A 16,146-nucleotide genomic window follows, 5' to 3' on the forward strand; every position below is an offset into this window, starting at 1 on the left:
AAGGTGTATAACTGAGTAAGAGCTAGGGTACAGCTTCCCTGTGACACCATGGGTATATAAACAAACAAAATAAACAAAGACATATTGGGTGAAATAGAGACTGTATCTGGGAATCTGATTACAGGATACTAGCGAGGAGGAAGACCGACATGAACTCTCCACATGCAGGACAAGACACATTACTTGTAAATCCTAGTCACTTTTACAGGTAGCCTCATGACTCACATTTTTTTGTTGTTTGCTACATACTTTAGTCTGAGACTGTCATCATTGAAATTGTTTGTGTTTGTGGTGACGAGGGGCGTTGTACAAAACAAAGTCATCAGCGATTGGATCATCTTTAACCAATTACATTTTACATTTTAGTCATTTAGCAGACGCTCGTATCCAGAGCGACTTATAGGAGCAATTAGGGTTACGTGCCTTGCTCAAGGGCACGTCAACATATTTTTCAGCTAGTCAGCTTGAAAACCTTTCGGTTACTGGCCCAACAGTCTTAACCGCTAAGCTACCCGCTGCCCTATCAGAGTATGAAAGCCAATGACAAATTTTTAAACCACAGTTTTACCCATGTTTGTTCTGGCTTTGGCCCAACCCATTGGTTCTGGACCAATCAGACGGCCCCCGAATGTGTTCGCATTCGCATAACCTAACGTAGCAGCCGTAAAATGAACACCTGAAACTAGATCCCTTACATACTGAACTTGAGAGAAGAAGGGAATAAAACTGTCGGGGAGGTTATTTTCTGCACTGTTCAACCAATCCAGTAAATGTGGAGGAGTTAAGATGATGTTGCCTTGTTAACGTCACAGCCTCTCTTTCCGTTTCCCCTGAAAACCGGAACTTCCTGTTGTTGGGGTCTCGACAGAGGCTAGGTGACGGGTCGGGGACTCAGATCCAGACTCACTGCGGAGAAGAAACTAATACCCGTGGGTGTGGCGTAGCGTTTGGCCGGAGCAAGGAGAATGGGTATTCAAGCAGTTACAAAGGCACACCCAGACTACACACATTTTTGCTGTGTCATATCAGGTGTAACACAAGACAATGTCAACAGTTTAGCTAGGCCCCAGCTGTGAAGGCATAAGTCCATTGATGACTACAGTGGTGGTGATGATGATGATGATGTGGCTTGGGGCCATCATGCAGTCATACCATTGTTTGAGGGTCTTTGTGGCAATGGAAAACACTCCATAAAAAAAGTCTACAAAAATACATTTTAAAAGGTTGATAAGGGGCCAGATCCACCACCACCCACAATACAGTATAGTGGATTCGGAAAGTATACAGACCCCTTGACTTTTCCAAATTTTGTTACGTTACAGCCTTATTTTAAAATTGATGAAATAGTTTTCCCCCCTTATCACTCTACCCACAGTACCCCATAATGACAAAGCAAAGTTTTTAGACATTTTTGCAAATGTATACAAAAAAAACAACTGAGTCTTCTTGGGTATGACGCTACAAGCTTGGCACACTTGTATTTGGGGAGTTTCTCTCATTCTTCTATGCAGATCCTCTCAAGCTCTGTCAGGTTGGATGGAGAGCTGTCACAACGCCATTCCTACGTTGTCTTGGCTGTGTGCTTAAGGTCATTGTCGTGTTGGAAGGTGAACCTTCGCCTGTCTGAGGTCCTGTGCACTCTGGAGCAGGTTTTCATCAAGGATCTCTCTGTACTTTATTCCGTTCATCTTTCTCTCGATCCTGACTAGTCTCCCAGTCCCTGCCCCTGAAAAACATCCCCACAGTATGATGCTGCCACCATCATGCTTCACTGTAGGGATGGTGCCAGGTTTCTTCCAGATGTGATGCTTGGCATTCAGGCCAAAGAGATCAATCTTGGTTTCATCAGACCAGACAATCTTGTTTCTCATGGTCTGGGAGTCCTTTAGGTGCCTTTTGGCAAACTCCAAGTGGGCTGTCATGTGCCTTTTACTGAGAAGTGGCATCAGTCTGGCCACTCTACCATAAAGGCCTGATTGAAGTGCTTCAGAGATGGTTGTCCTTCTGGAAGGTTCTCTCATCTTCACAGAGGAACGCTGGAGCCCTGTCAGAGTGACCATCGGGTTCTTGGTCACCTCCCTGAACAAGGCCCTTCTCCCCCTATTGCTCAGTTTGGCCAGGCAGCCAGCTCTAGAAAGAGTCTTGTTGGTTCCAAACTTCTTCCATTTAAGAATTATGGTTGGCCACTGTGTTCTTGGGGGGTCTTCAATGCTACATAAATTGGTTTGATACCCTTCCCCAGATCTGTGCCTCAACACAATCCTGTCTCGGGGCTCTAAGGACAATTCCTTCAACCTCATGGCTTGGTTTTTTTCTCTGACATGAACTGTCAACTGTGGGACCTTATATAGATAGGTGTGTGCCTTTCCAAATCATGTAAAATCAATTTAATTTACCACAGATGGACTCCAATCAAGTTGTAGACACATCTCAAGGATGATCAATGGAAACAGGATGATCCTGAGCTCAATTTCGAGTCTCATAGCAAATGGTCCGAATACTTATGTAAATAAGGTATTTCTGTTTTTCATTTGTAATACATTTGCAAAAATGTCTAAAAACCTGTTTTAACTTTTTCATTATGGGGTATTATGTGTAGATTGATGAGGACATGTATTTATTTAATCCATTTTAAAATAAGGCTCTAACGTAACGAAATGTGGAAAAGGTGAAGGGGTCTGAATACTTTCCCGAATGCACTGTATGTCACTCTGGGCAGCAACAAATTGTGCCATGGAAATATGCTCTTCTTTTTATCCCAGTAAGCTATTTCATGGAGTGTGGATGATGAACATGAACATGTGATGTGCGAAGGGGAAAAAAACAACAACGGCTGAGCCAGCTAACTAAATGCAATAGCCAACAATTGGAAAGCATGACATATGAATCTATCAGTCGGTATCCAGCTGCCTTGTTGACCTAGGTTCTACATTCATTCAACATTATTACATATTTTCTCGTTCTAGGAATAGGTCATATTACCAATGTGTTGGCGAAATGAAAATAAAACTGCCAGAAAAAAATCATGAACGCATTGCAAACATCATCATTACATAATTATTGTACCTACCATCACAGCCTTCATATTGTAATTTGACAGCTCCGTCTTTCTGAATCCTCACATCCTGTGGTCCCTCAATCCTCTTCGCAGTATCCACCACTGATGCACCCGCAGCTGGGCCAGAATTCCTCCTATGTCCCTGAGCCAGGTTTACGCAGCATTGGTAACACACTGCCCAAGCCTGCTCTTCATTTATCGGTTGGCTGTAGAGCATTAAAATCTCCTCTAAAGACAGTTCACTTCCCCCTCTTTCCTCCATTCCGTCCATTTTTGCCATCCCGGGATACAGCGTCGCATCTCGCTGGACCGCAGCAGGGCCGATCAGCTCTCTGTTCTCCTCGTCCGCATCTCGCCGCTTGGCCATCCTTTCATTCTATCGACCGAGAAAGGCCGGGGTTGACACGAATAAACCGGGAGCCGCAGATAAACAAACGATCCGGGCAGCCTGAAGACATCGGGAGATGCGGTTCCCTCTCCCTCGCAACAGCAGCACCACCACGGACAGTGATTATGATTTCCCCCGCCTTGCAGTGTTTTCGTATGGGTACCAGTCATATGACGGACTGTTTGCATGGTCTGAACGCCTGTCAGGTTTCGGGCCACTTCAGAGGAATGCATACATAGGTGACATGCGCAGCTAGAGGACTTTATTTCCCACTCTCTCTGTTATGTTGTGCCATCTGCTGTCCAATTTGATAGACCACAGCGTGTGAATACATCTAGGTAATGTGTAGGCTACTCTGGCAATGATGTTATGCTCTCAAACAAATACTATTTCTCAATGATGGATTTGGGAGCACATTTCTATTCATATTGAATTCCTCATATTAAATGTTTGAAGGCAGGGATTTCTTAAGGGTTATGTACATTCCTACTTCTCTATGGAGGAACTTCCTCTAACTACCCTTCCCTTAGTTCTGCAGAGGCCAAGCATGACTCACTCTCTTTCTCTCACACAACTGTAAACGTGGACGATTCCTGCAGGGCCTGGCCATTCATTGTAATATGTTGTCAATATGTAATGTTTACAACCTTACCTACCGATATAGCCTACCAACACAGACAAACGCTAACCCCAATCACATACAAAATAGACCATTTTCTTCATATTGACTGTTTTATCTATTCATAGCATACATAATGCGTACGTACACATACATATATCTCTTTTAACATCAAATATACACAACATGAGATTACACACAAATATAGCATCTTTGTAACACTATTTGTTGCCAAGGTGAACCAATACCTCATGAACATGTACCAGATATGCTTGGACGTGCAGGTAAATGAACACATTGGTCACATACACAAGTATCTATGAATAGTGCCACTCAAAGATGTAGCTATCAATATGCACAACACAGACGTGGAATGATTGAAAATACATAAACTACCAGAAATAAATATTTAGAGATCTTATTTGTTTCAGCACATAAAGGCCCAATGCAGCCGGTTTATTGCAACATCAAATCCTTTCTGGGTACCAATTAAATACAGTGAGTTTTTCAATTAAAATTTTCAAAAAGTAACAAAAAAAATTGCATTTTAGCAAGAGCAATTTCTCAAGCAAGAATATGACTAGGACTGTTTTGGATTGGGGGTGGAAAAACTGAAAACTAGCTGTTATTGGCAGAGAGGTTTGGAACACTTTCATATTGGTTTATTCATTAATTTGTCACCAGTCACACCAAAACAGGCTAAAATGGCCTTATTCCACAATATCGTTCCAACCTCAGTGTGGAAATATATATAAAACACAGGAAAATCAAACACAGAAAAATCTGTTTTGACTGCACTGGGCCTTTAAATACAGTGTACTTTGATTATGCTGTTTTACAAAAAATATGTAAACAAAACCAACAAAATAAACATCAAGCCATTTTTTGTCCTCAGTTTGTACAGATGGAGGGGGTCACTAAGTGCTTTAAACCACAAGGAATGAGCATGCACATCTGAGGAGAGCAAGGATAAACAGCATCACCCAGATATGAGGAGAGCAAAGGAGAGGACGATTAGAGAGGAGAGGAAATAGCAGAGCAGAGAACGGAGAAAATAGCAAGACTGGGAGCAAGATTTACGGGAAAACACAAGTTAGTGGGTACTCAGCATAAAGACAGAACAGAGGGGTCAGGTACAGTGAAAATCTATTTAAAGTCCAGCAGGTTGCAGTCTATCTTGTAGTAAACATAAGGGTAGTACTCCTGCTGGCTCAGGTTCAGACCAGGGATATCCATGGCAGACTACAAGGGAATAAAGAAACAGAGACCATTAGCTTACATGGTAAATAACATTAACACGACAGGGATAATGTGGTTGTCTAACAGGTCTGCTGAACCAGACCATATCAAATCTCATTTAGCTAATGTGCCAGAATTTCTAATATACAACATGCGTTTGGCATCGCAATGCCCCATTACTACAAAGATAGAACAAGTATTCATCTGGACACACCGGGTATATATATCACGTCTAATTACTCACATCGATGACAGCTGCAGCGCTGCTGTCCAGGTGTTTGTATAGGTCATTGAGAACCTCCCTCAGTTTCTTCATGTTCTTCTTGTTGGGCTGGAGCAGCATGGCCTGGAAGTTCACAGGCAGCCCATATCTGTGGGAGCATAGGCAGAGCAGTTAAATCACTAACAGCAGGCACGACACGCAGTCAGTTAGATATTTTATTTGCATTCAGGTTGACTTCTTGTCACAAGCATCTTGTCATTCACTACAAACATCTAACAATTGGACGACTGTTAGTACAGTGTGATCGTCATACCTTAAGACAGACTCCACAAAGACCCTCAGAGCCTTGATGTGAATCCATGCGATGAAGGCCTCACTGAAGTTCACTTTCAGCCATCGCACCAGTGGCCCCTGACAGAGGGAAATTAAGGCTTAGAGGCTCCATCCACCCCACTGTCCAGTAGTTTCACCCACCCAACACATCCCAGAATGGTTGCAGGGATGTCCGAACACTAAGTGTACTTGCAATGAAACATTTCTTTATAGTGCAACGTTTCAGTCACATATACCTTGGTCAGGCATCATATTCCCAGTCATATGACTTACAAACTGCTTCTTCTTGTCTGTGGAGAGACGTGTCATCTCCTCTTTGTCCGCATTCATCTCCTGCTCGTTGTACTGGAAGTCCCTGACTGTGTACCTGATAGAAACAGCAAGATAATTACATATGGAGAAGAGTGTGTGTGTGTGTGTGTGTGTGTGTGTGTGTGTGTGTCTTACTTGTTCTCTCTGGCCTTGTGTCTGAAGTCATCAATGGCCTTCCTGAATAGGGTGACGCTGAACAGACCACTGTCATGGTCCTCAAACAGCAGGCTGTAATAATGGGACAAACAGAACAGTCAGACGGGCATGATGGACTCACAATGAAATCACTTCATGAGCAGAAAATATGGATTGAAGAGACAATGTACTGAAGTAGTAATTTTTTTAATATATATTTTTTTAATTAAAAAAAAAAACATCTTTTTTTTTTCTCCCCAATTTCGTGGTACCCAATTGTTAATAGCTACTATCTTGTCTCATCACTACAACTCCTGTACGGGCTCGGGAGAGACGAAGGTTGAAAGTCCTCCGATACATAACCCAACCAAGCCGCACTGCTTTTTAACACAGCGCGCATGTGTCGGAGGAAACACTGTGCACCTGGCAACCTTGGTTAACGTCGCTTGTGCGTCGTCCCACGGACCTCCCGGTCGCGGCCCTAATTGTGCGTCGCGCCACGGAGCTCCCGGTCACGGCAGAGCCTGGGCGCGAACCCAGAGTCTCTGGTGGCACAGCTGGCGCTGCAGTACAGCGCCCTTAATCACTGCTCCACCCGGGAGGCCCTGAAGTAGCTATTTTAACATGCATTCACCATGGGCTCTGAATTTCCAATATACTTACTTAGTGGATCGGGGTACAACCATTTCAGACAACGTTTCATAGGTCTTCTGCCAGTCAGCATAACTCGTCCTAGAAGGATCCACAATTGTTAGACAGCAAACTGTTGTTATAAAAAAAAGTTTCAATATGACACTGTTGTAAACTGGGAAACAGTTGTACTTACTTTGGTACAACCACCAGCATAGTGATCAGATACTCAGAGTCAATCACAAAATCCTCCTTCTTGACAATGTCAGCCAGACTCCTGGTCAGCAGGCTCCCCCTACAGACACAACACGGTATTGCATGATATTTTAATGATAATGTAAACAATGTTGAAAGAAACAATTGAACAAAGCAAATATGCATTGAAAGACCTTTCCTCAACTGTTTCAAATATAATTCTCACTGAAGGCATAGATTAGAAGCAGTGGAAAATATAGTCAGGTCTTCGAGCAAAATAACTTGACTCACGCGTTCTTCCTCTCCAGATTCTGCAGGTTCCCTTTCAGGTTGTTGTAGGCAGAGGCTCTGGCCTTCAGGTCGTTGTCAATCTGGCTTACTTGCTGTAGAGAGGAAAAGGTCAAGTACTCAGAATACAACCCACGTAAAAACTGTGCACAGTGTTTAACAACAGATTTACTCAAGAGGTAGTAAAAATACAGTTGATTGATACCATTGAAATATAATTTACTTGTTGATATTTCTATACCTTCATACGCTATCAAAATCATGACTACATGACAGTTATAAAAAAGGGTCTCCGTCTAGCTAATTATCAAGAGAATCAGATGAGGGTAGGAGAAAGACTTGCCTTGGATATGATATCAGAGATGTTCTTCAGTGACTGCTTGATGGGGTACTTGGCCATGTCCCACTGAAACCGTGTGATGTAGGTCACCAGATCCACTAGAGGGAATCAAGGCATTGTTATTGAGGAAAGGACTTGTTAGAATGACGTTTTTACATTATGATGCATGGCTTTATGGGTAATTGCAAGATACTCTAATCAACCATTTCTAAATGTGCTGGTATTTCTTTAGTATTTCGTATTAACAGGTTAAAAGGATAATTCCTTAGTCAATCAATGTGCACAGTAGAGGCAGAAGCACACTTCCTGGACAAATTTGTTTGTGATGACAACTAACAAGCTAATCTCCAATGTCCTCCATTGTTTTCATATGAATAACTTGTACGTGATGATAATGATAGAAATAGAATGACAAACTTGAATGGGAATGGCTGTTCTAGTAATTCAATTTCTGCAATCTTAACTGCCTTCATTGTTTTGATACCAGTATCTTGTATATGATAACTACCTGTATTGTTTTCATATGAGTAACTTGTATATGATGATAAGTACCTCCGTTGGCCAGCAGGTTCTCCTGGACTTTGTCTCGGCTGTCCTCTAACACATCAGCCATGTACTGAGACACCTTCTTCACCACACTGTCAACAGCCAGGAAACATTCACACAGTCAGGCTGCAGTCAGCAAGCCCTCACATCAAAAGGGGATTATAAACCTGGTGGTTCAAGCCCTGAATGCTGATTGGATGACAGCCATGGTATATCAGACCGTATACCACGGGTATGACAAAACAGTTATTTTTACTGCTCTAATTACATTGGTAAAAATGTATAATAGCAATATGGCACCTTGGGGGTTTGTGATATATGGCCAATATATATCCAGGCACTCAGCGTTGTGTCGTGACTAAGAACAGCCCTTAACCGTGGTATATTGCCTATATACCACACCTCCTCGGGCCTTATTGCTTAACTATACCATGCATTCATATAGCACTCTGCTCAAAACATCAAAGTCTACGCAGACTGTTTATTGGTCAGGGTATGAGTGTTTATCTATCTATATATAATCTACAGCACCAGACTAACAACTGTTCACATTATACAGTATATTGATGAAAGACCTTTTAAATAGAAAATGGACCTGTAGGCCTACTAAGGAGCATTGGTTATCAACCAATTCTTGATAACCAATTAATCAGTTGGTTAACTGATAATTGACTAATAATTAACAGATCATTTACAATCCGTTTCTGTTTTTCACTATTTTTTTTAGCACTGTAGTTGCCTTCCCTGAACCAAAATGATGTGGATAATACTTGATATGATTACATTCCAATTGATGTGCGATCGGTGAACGATGGAGAAAAACTCAATTCTAAGACTCAGGCTTGTTTGTCGAGACAACTGACACGCTGTCAGATTAAGACAATCCCAAATCAGTCTGTAACGGTGTTACTTCGGCTTTCTCATCTTCAAATTTCCTACAGACGAGTTCCAGAACAAGGCTGATATTGCCCTATGAGAGGTAACTGGGTTTCTACTGTTGCCATTCTTTGAGAGTCGGTGTCTACAGAGGAACCAGGGCTTGCTTAGTATGTGGGAATTTTTGGACGTCAAGGTTTTCCAAGGATTATAAATAACTTCAAACCAACAGTAGCACACAAGTCATGAGCAATAAATATAACTGAGTAAAGAGATGCCGGTGTGTCACCAAACTGTAAATTGCTAACTTTAGTCTCTGGGCCTGCTAGCCTCACGCTGGTGTGAAATTCCTTATTGTAGCAAAGCTAGGGCCACGGAGGGATTACAGAATTGACTGGACACAGAAGACATCACAGGCACTTTAACAAAAATAATATATGTCTATCACAACACATTCACAATGGACAAGCTGTATACATAGTAATGAATGAGATATTTCGTACAGTAATCCTGAAGTGATACTTAATGTTCAAAGGGGAAATTGCAGTGTAGTAAAAAACCTACCCTTCAATAAAGGAGTCCAGTTTGGCCAGGTCATCTGACAGCCCAACTAACACATCTAGCGTCCCCACCTGTTAATGCAAAAAGGAAAAAAGGCCAAACGTGTCAAAGCTTTAATTCAAACAATATTTCCCCTACCATCATATACCCAGGGTGAGCCCATTTTATAGATGGGGTGAGCCCATTTTATAGATGGGGTGAGCACATTTTATAGATGGGGTGAGCACATTTTATAGATGGGGTGAGCACATTTTATAGATGGGGTGAGCACATTTTATAGATGGGGTGAGCACATTTTATAGATGGGGTGAGCACATTTTATAGATGGGGTGAGCACATTTTATAGATGGGGTGAGCACATTTTATAGATGGGGTGAGCACATTTTATAGATGGGGTGAGCACATTTTATAGATGGGGTGAGCACATTTTATAGATGGGGTGAGCACATTTTATAGATGGGGTGAGCACATTTTACAGGTGGGGTGAGTACATTGGTTTCATTGGCTTGATACCAGATGCCTAAATGTTGCTTTGAGGGCCTTTGATCAAACTAGGGCCAACTCAAACTAGGGCAAAGACTGGATGAGAGTCCTGAGGTCAGGGGTCTGGTTGTGCTGCCTGCCTGTTTTGTTTTCTCAGTGACAACTAAGAGTCAGTCACCCAGCAGTGATATTCAGGAGCCTGTGTGCTTTGGATGGCGGTACTTTTGTTGGGACCCGTTCATGTATTGCAAAATCATTTGCGAGTAAACTATGGCAATGTTTTGTGGAAGCCTTGTTCCACGTAGGAATGTAGAGGGGCTAGTAAGTATAATGAACAAAAATATTAACACAACATGCAACAATTTCAAAGCTTTTACTGAGTTACAGTTCATATAAGAAAATCAGTCAACTGAAATGGTCCTTCTGTAGCACAGTTGGTAGAGCATGGCGCTTGTAACGCCAGGGTAGTGGGTTCGATTCCCGGGACCACCCATACGTAGAATGTATGCACACATGACTGTAAGTCGCTTTGGATAAAAGCGTCTGCTAAATGGCATATATTATTATTATTATATTATTAAATAAATCAAATAGGCTCTAATCTATGGATTTCACATGACAGGGCAGGGGCGCAGCCATGGGTTCCTGACGGGCTGCCCTCAGGTGGTAAGGGTAGGTACCAACACATCCGCCACGCTGATCCTCAACACGGGGGCCCCTCAGGGATGTGTTCTCAGTCCCCTCCTGTACTCCCTGTTCACTCATGACTGCACAGCCAGGCATGACTCCAACACCATCATTAAGTTTGCTGATGACAACAGTGGTAGGCCTGATCACCGACAACAATGAGACAGCCTATTGGGAGGAGGTCATAGACCTGACAGTGTGGTGCAAGGACATCAACCTCTCCCTCAACGTGATCAAGACAAAGGAGATGATTGTGGACTACAGGGAAAAAAAGACCAAGCACGCCCCCATTCTCAACGACGGGGCTGTAGTGGAGCAGGTTAAGAGCTTCAAGTTCCTTGGCGTCCACATCACCAACAAACTAACATGGTCCAAGCACACCAAGACAGTCGTGAAGAGGGCACAACAAAACCTATTCCCCATCAGGAGACTGAAAAGATTGGGCATGGGACCTCAGATCCTCAAAAGGTTCTACAGCTGCACCATCGAGAGCATCCTGACTGGTTGCATCACTGCCTGGTATGGCAACTGCTCGGCCTTCGACCGCAAGGAACTACAGAGGGTAGTGCGAACGGCCCAGTACATCACCGGGGCCAACCTTCCTGCCATCCAGGACCTCTATACCAGGCGGTGTCAGAGGAAGGCCCAAAAAATTGTCAAAGACTCCAGCCACACTAGTTATAGACTGTTCCCCCTGCTACCGCACGACAAGCGGTACCGGTGCACCAAGTCTAGGTCCAAGAGACTTCTTTACAGCTTCTACCATCAAGCCGTAAGACTCCTGAACAGTTAATCAAATGGCCACTCATACTATTTGCATCCCCCCTTCTATGCTGCTGCTACTCTCTGTTATTATTTATGTATAGTCACTTTAATAACTCTACCTATATATTACCTCGACACTGGTGCCCCCCGCACATTGACTCTGTACCGGTACCCCCTGTATACAGCCCCGCTATTGTTATTTACTGCTGCTCTTTAATTACTTGTTATTCTTATCTCTTACTTAAAAATGATATGCCACACCTGTCAGGTGGATGGATTATCTATGCCAGGTCGCAGTTGTAAATGAGAACTTGTTCCCAACTAGCCTACCTGGTTAAATAAAAGTGAAATAAATACAAATATCTTGGCAAAGGATACATTTTCACTAACAGGGATTTGAGAAATAAGCTTTTTTGCATATGGAACATTTCTGTGATCTTTTATTTCAGCTCATGAAACATGGGACCAACACTTTACATGTTGCATTCATATTTTTGTTCAGTATAAGTTAGTTGGGCGATATGGCCATTTTCATTCAATAATTTTCTCATTCTTGATGGTATGTCGGTTTTTGAGTAGTGCATGACCGTAGGATGGCAAGTGAATTCTATGTGTTATTATTGGGCTTTCTCCATTGTGATTATTTTATACTCAATCAAACTCAGAGAAAACGAATAACTTGTTATTTATTTAGCACGGTCAACATATTGTTATGGATGGTACTGTAAAAATCTATACCGGTATATATTGCTCAGCCCTACAAGTTAGTATGGTAATGTAGTAGCTACTATCTATGGCTACTACTGCAGGCTAACCTTGAGGTCTGGGATGTTGAACTTGTTGTTGGTGGACAGGTTGTTGTTGCGCGTGGTGGCCACCATCATCTGGTCCCATGTCTGCTGGCAGGTCTTCTCTCCAGGAGCTGAGATCAACCAGAACTCTGTCATGGTTACAGCTATACACTGATGACTACAGGCTCAAAACGAAATGCACAGAGATGGGTGCTGTAAAACAAGAAAAAATGTACTTGTTCAACAGGACTTAATTTGTAGTACGGTATTATCAATCGCAACGTTATTCTCTATTTCATGTTGATACATCAGTTGATAAATGATAGCAGACAACATTGACTGCTATTTAATCAATATGTCTTCCCAAACCCGTCTTATCTACGCGCTGCTGATATATCTGGTTAGCTAGCATGCAAGAGAAAGGATATTTGTCTTCTATTGCTTTACATCAAAAGTTGCGAACGTTAGCTGAACCTCACTAACGTTACTGCAAGTGACATTCTCAGTTGATTGAAACATGACCCATAGCTAGCTAGCTGGTATCACATGATATCGAGGAGATTTACAGTAAAAAAAACAAAATACAGTTTTCACATTTCTTACCTGAGATCTAATGACAAAACTACTCGAACACTAATCAATTCCTATGGTTTAATATTCATAATTGCCAATCAAATCCTAATCCTAGAGGTCTTTCCAGCAGCATCACATTCAAGTCAGCTGATCAGATGAGGAACAGAGAGGCCTCTCGTGGGGGAGGGGAACTTTTTGGCGTCACGTCGTTGGACAGACGACCTCAGCTGGTTTGGAGGAGGTACTACAGCATGGACATTTCAAAACAGAGTAAAAAAAAAATTAAATACACAATTACTTTAAAAAAGTATCAGGGTTGGTGTCAGTTGATCCATTTCAATGTAGGAGTGCTATTTATTTACAATGAGTCATTTTGGCCAATGAATTGGAATTGCACGATTCCCTCAAGAATGTACTGTACTTCTTGTGGGGCTGCAGGCTGGAGAGGGAGAGAGAGGGAAGTTTAGAGAGGGAGAGGGAAGGGGAGAGGGGACACAGACAATCTCAAATGTCCAGTCAGCTGTAATTTGGGGTGTAGACGTTCTCAATTTGGACAGGAGTCCAGCCGTTTCCTGACTCTGGGTGTCTCCCTGCTCAGAATTCAGGGAAAACCGTACAAAGGGATATGTTTATAGTTCAGTAGGTCTGGGGTGCATTGTTTGGGATACAATGCCTGGTCTGGCTGGAGCCAGCCGACCAGCCAACCCCTCAAATCAAAGGACAGGCCAGGGACCAGGGTGGGCTGCCCACTGTTGGCCACAGGCCAGTCTACAGGGACATGTCTGGGCATGTGCACTGAAATCACTGTCTCATTTGGTCTACAGACACACAGACTGGGTCTGGGTCATTGAGTGGGGATGATAATGTGAGGAGAGGTATTAAGTGTTTCTTCAACAAAAACTGCCTCTAATACAAGTCAGTCATACAGTGTGAGATTTCTGAAAAATCTATGGATTTGTGTATTTCAAAGATGGATGTCAACCTTCTCTAACATCTCAGTTACATGGTTTAATACATCCAAAGCATTACACAAAAATAGAGCACCAGGTTTGTTGTTGAGTCCTACCAACAGAAACATGTGTCACATGCTCCCTCTAGTTCTAATGCTTTGTATACCGTGCTTAACTTTACATATCACATGTTTTAACTTTTACACGTTCATTTGAGTGACCATGACACTGACAATACATCTTACTACAAAAACATGACATGATTAAACTGTAAATGACAAAAAAATATACAACTACATATTCCTTCTACTGTGTACAAACTTTCAAGATCCATATAGTGTCCTCAGTATCATTCACTGTATTCAGGTCAGTTCTATTTCCCCAGCTAGTTATTCTGAGCCTTCTGAGGGACATTACAGTAAATCTAATCTAGTATGTCTGAATTATTATGGACTGCCTAGGGCAGAAAGGGGGAGGAAGGTTTTAAAGAGGGAAATTGTGTGAGATAAGCATTATTTTGTATTATTGTTTCAGTGGCAGATTGGATCTATTTGTCAACCTCTCTGATACTAGTGTTACAATGCCAACATGTCCAAGGCTTGAGTCCAGAATCAGACTCATTGACTTCAGGAAAATGTTAGAGACTTGAGAAGAGAGGGATACCGGAGTGCTTTTACAGGTTCCTTTTGAATGTGTTTATTCAGAGTTCAGAGTAACCTGTAAAACATGTTTTATATATAGAATGAAATAGAATAGAATATTGGTATTTTATAGTAAATTAGCGGAATGTAGTAACTTTTATTTACTGTGGTCAAATTCTCTGACTGTATTTACACAGTTTGTATTTGACCCTGCTCAAAATTCAGCTTAGAGAAAAGGTCTGTGTAGAGGTAGTTTTACTTATCACCATTCTTTGGCAAATGCGTAAGGCTGAAACACCATGGTGTAATTCACAGCATTAGAAACAAGTACTAGATCAAGACCCATTGTATAATGCAGAGACTGATGATTGACTGTATTAATTTAGATTTAGCCATTTCAACCTCCCCATACCTCTTCTACACAACAAAGAGTGGAGGGATTCACTTAACCTACCAAAGGACATGTGCTTCGACAACCACTGTGATGCCAGTTATTCAATGAAGAATTGAGTTTTCCACCACGTTCACTAGTCTTGTGACATTGTGCTTTGTTGCAGTGTAACATAACACTATCTAAGAACTGTGAGGAATACTGTAATTTGTCCTCAAATGTAACTATTATATTTTTGTTGAAGGTGTAGTGATTTGTAAAGGCAAATAGGATGGATACTAATTACACAAATAGGTTTCCCTTTTATAGGAACAATAACAATAACATACATTGGTTATTGATTATTTTAAGTTCCACTGTGATTTATTATCACAATCCATAGAGTCCTCTGATAAAAGAACATGGAGCTTTCATCGTGTGTAAAATATGTGGTGTTTGCTCATGCAACAGTAATTGTGTTCATATCATCTGGCTGTTGGTCATACTAAATAACTCTGTGTGTATAATGTAGGCTTCATTGGGGTGATATTTTGATGTAATCTGGCCCTGTTTGCAGATGAGAATTCCAGTTGCACAATGCACGCCACTGGAGTGTTTTCACTCACTGTGGGCGGTAAACACTACGACAGCAAGTGTGCTCAGTGTCCCGGGCTATTATGATCACAACAATGGAATTAAACATTACGTTTTTCTGGAAGCCACTTTAGATGCTATGTGTGATTATGATTAGACTCAATGCATACCCTCATCTACATTCTTGGAGAACAGACACAAAGCTCGGAACAGATTCTTTTGTGTTGTGGACCATAGGATAAACTTTCACTTTCAAGGCTTGACAATTGGCCAAGAAACTTGTGTTTGAGCAAAACAAACAGAACCATTGTGTATTTTTCCCTTACCAATACCCATAGCTCACCTGACATTATGAATTCACACTCCTCTAACCACCGTCTATCTAAGATAAACAGGCCACATGTGTGGGGTTTGGACTTTGCACATAAGCTATGTACCGGTGACTATTCATAGGAGCTAAGTGCATATCCTAAGCTTACTCCATCATTATATAATAAGGAATTTAAATCATATTTGGTCCTTTGTAGGCTAATTAGTATCATAATTGTT

At 41.9% G+C, this 16,146-nt stretch overlaps 2 protein-coding genes across 7 annotated transcripts in view; both read right to left on the reverse strand.

The window, feature by feature from the left end:
* The window catches only part of LOC118367632 (protein spire homolog 1-like), a 62,398-nt gene extending 58,777 nt beyond the window's left edge, over nt 1-3,621 (reverse strand). For 5 of the 6 annotated variants that reach the window (XR_008090524.1, XM_052494531.1, XM_052494529.1 and 2 more), the window contains exon 1: nt 3,071-3,621. Coding sequence is in view for 5 of the 6 variants with exons in the window: in XM_052494531.1 (XP_052350491.1) it covers nt 3,071-3,425 (355 nt within the window). In the remaining variant the exon portion in view is untranslated. The remainder of the gene's footprint in view (nt 1-3,070) is intronic. The other variant, XM_052494532.1, reaches the window with a different exon arrangement.
* A 519-nt stretch (nt 3,622-4,140) lies between these two features.
* LOC118367734 (V-type proton ATPase subunit C 1-A) lies at nt 4,141-13,240 on the reverse strand. Its single transcript, XM_035751364.2, has 13 exons — nt 13,073-13,240; nt 12,494-12,682; nt 9,747-9,814; nt 8,313-8,398; nt 7,764-7,858; nt 7,424-7,515; nt 7,134-7,232; nt 6,971-7,039; nt 6,308-6,400; nt 6,134-6,227; nt 5,841-5,938; nt 5,549-5,675; nt 4,141-5,307 (listed from the first exon to the last, which is right to left on the reverse strand). Exons 2-13 carry the CDS (start codon nt 12,623-12,625, stop codon nt 5,212-5,214), a joined length of 1,149 nt encoding a protein of 382 aa, XP_035607257.1. The 5' UTR covers nt 12,626-12,682; nt 13,073-13,240; the 3' UTR covers nt 4,141-5,211.
* Nucleotides 13,241-16,146: the final 2,906 nt, after the last annotated feature.

The sequence above is a fragment of the Oncorhynchus keta genome, chromosome 34 (genome assembly GCF_023373465.1).
Source record: "Oncorhynchus keta strain PuntledgeMale-10-30-2019 chromosome 34, Oket_V2, whole genome shotgun sequence".
Classification (NCBI taxonomy): domain Eukaryota; kingdom Metazoa; phylum Chordata; class Actinopteri; order Salmoniformes; family Salmonidae; genus Oncorhynchus; species Oncorhynchus keta.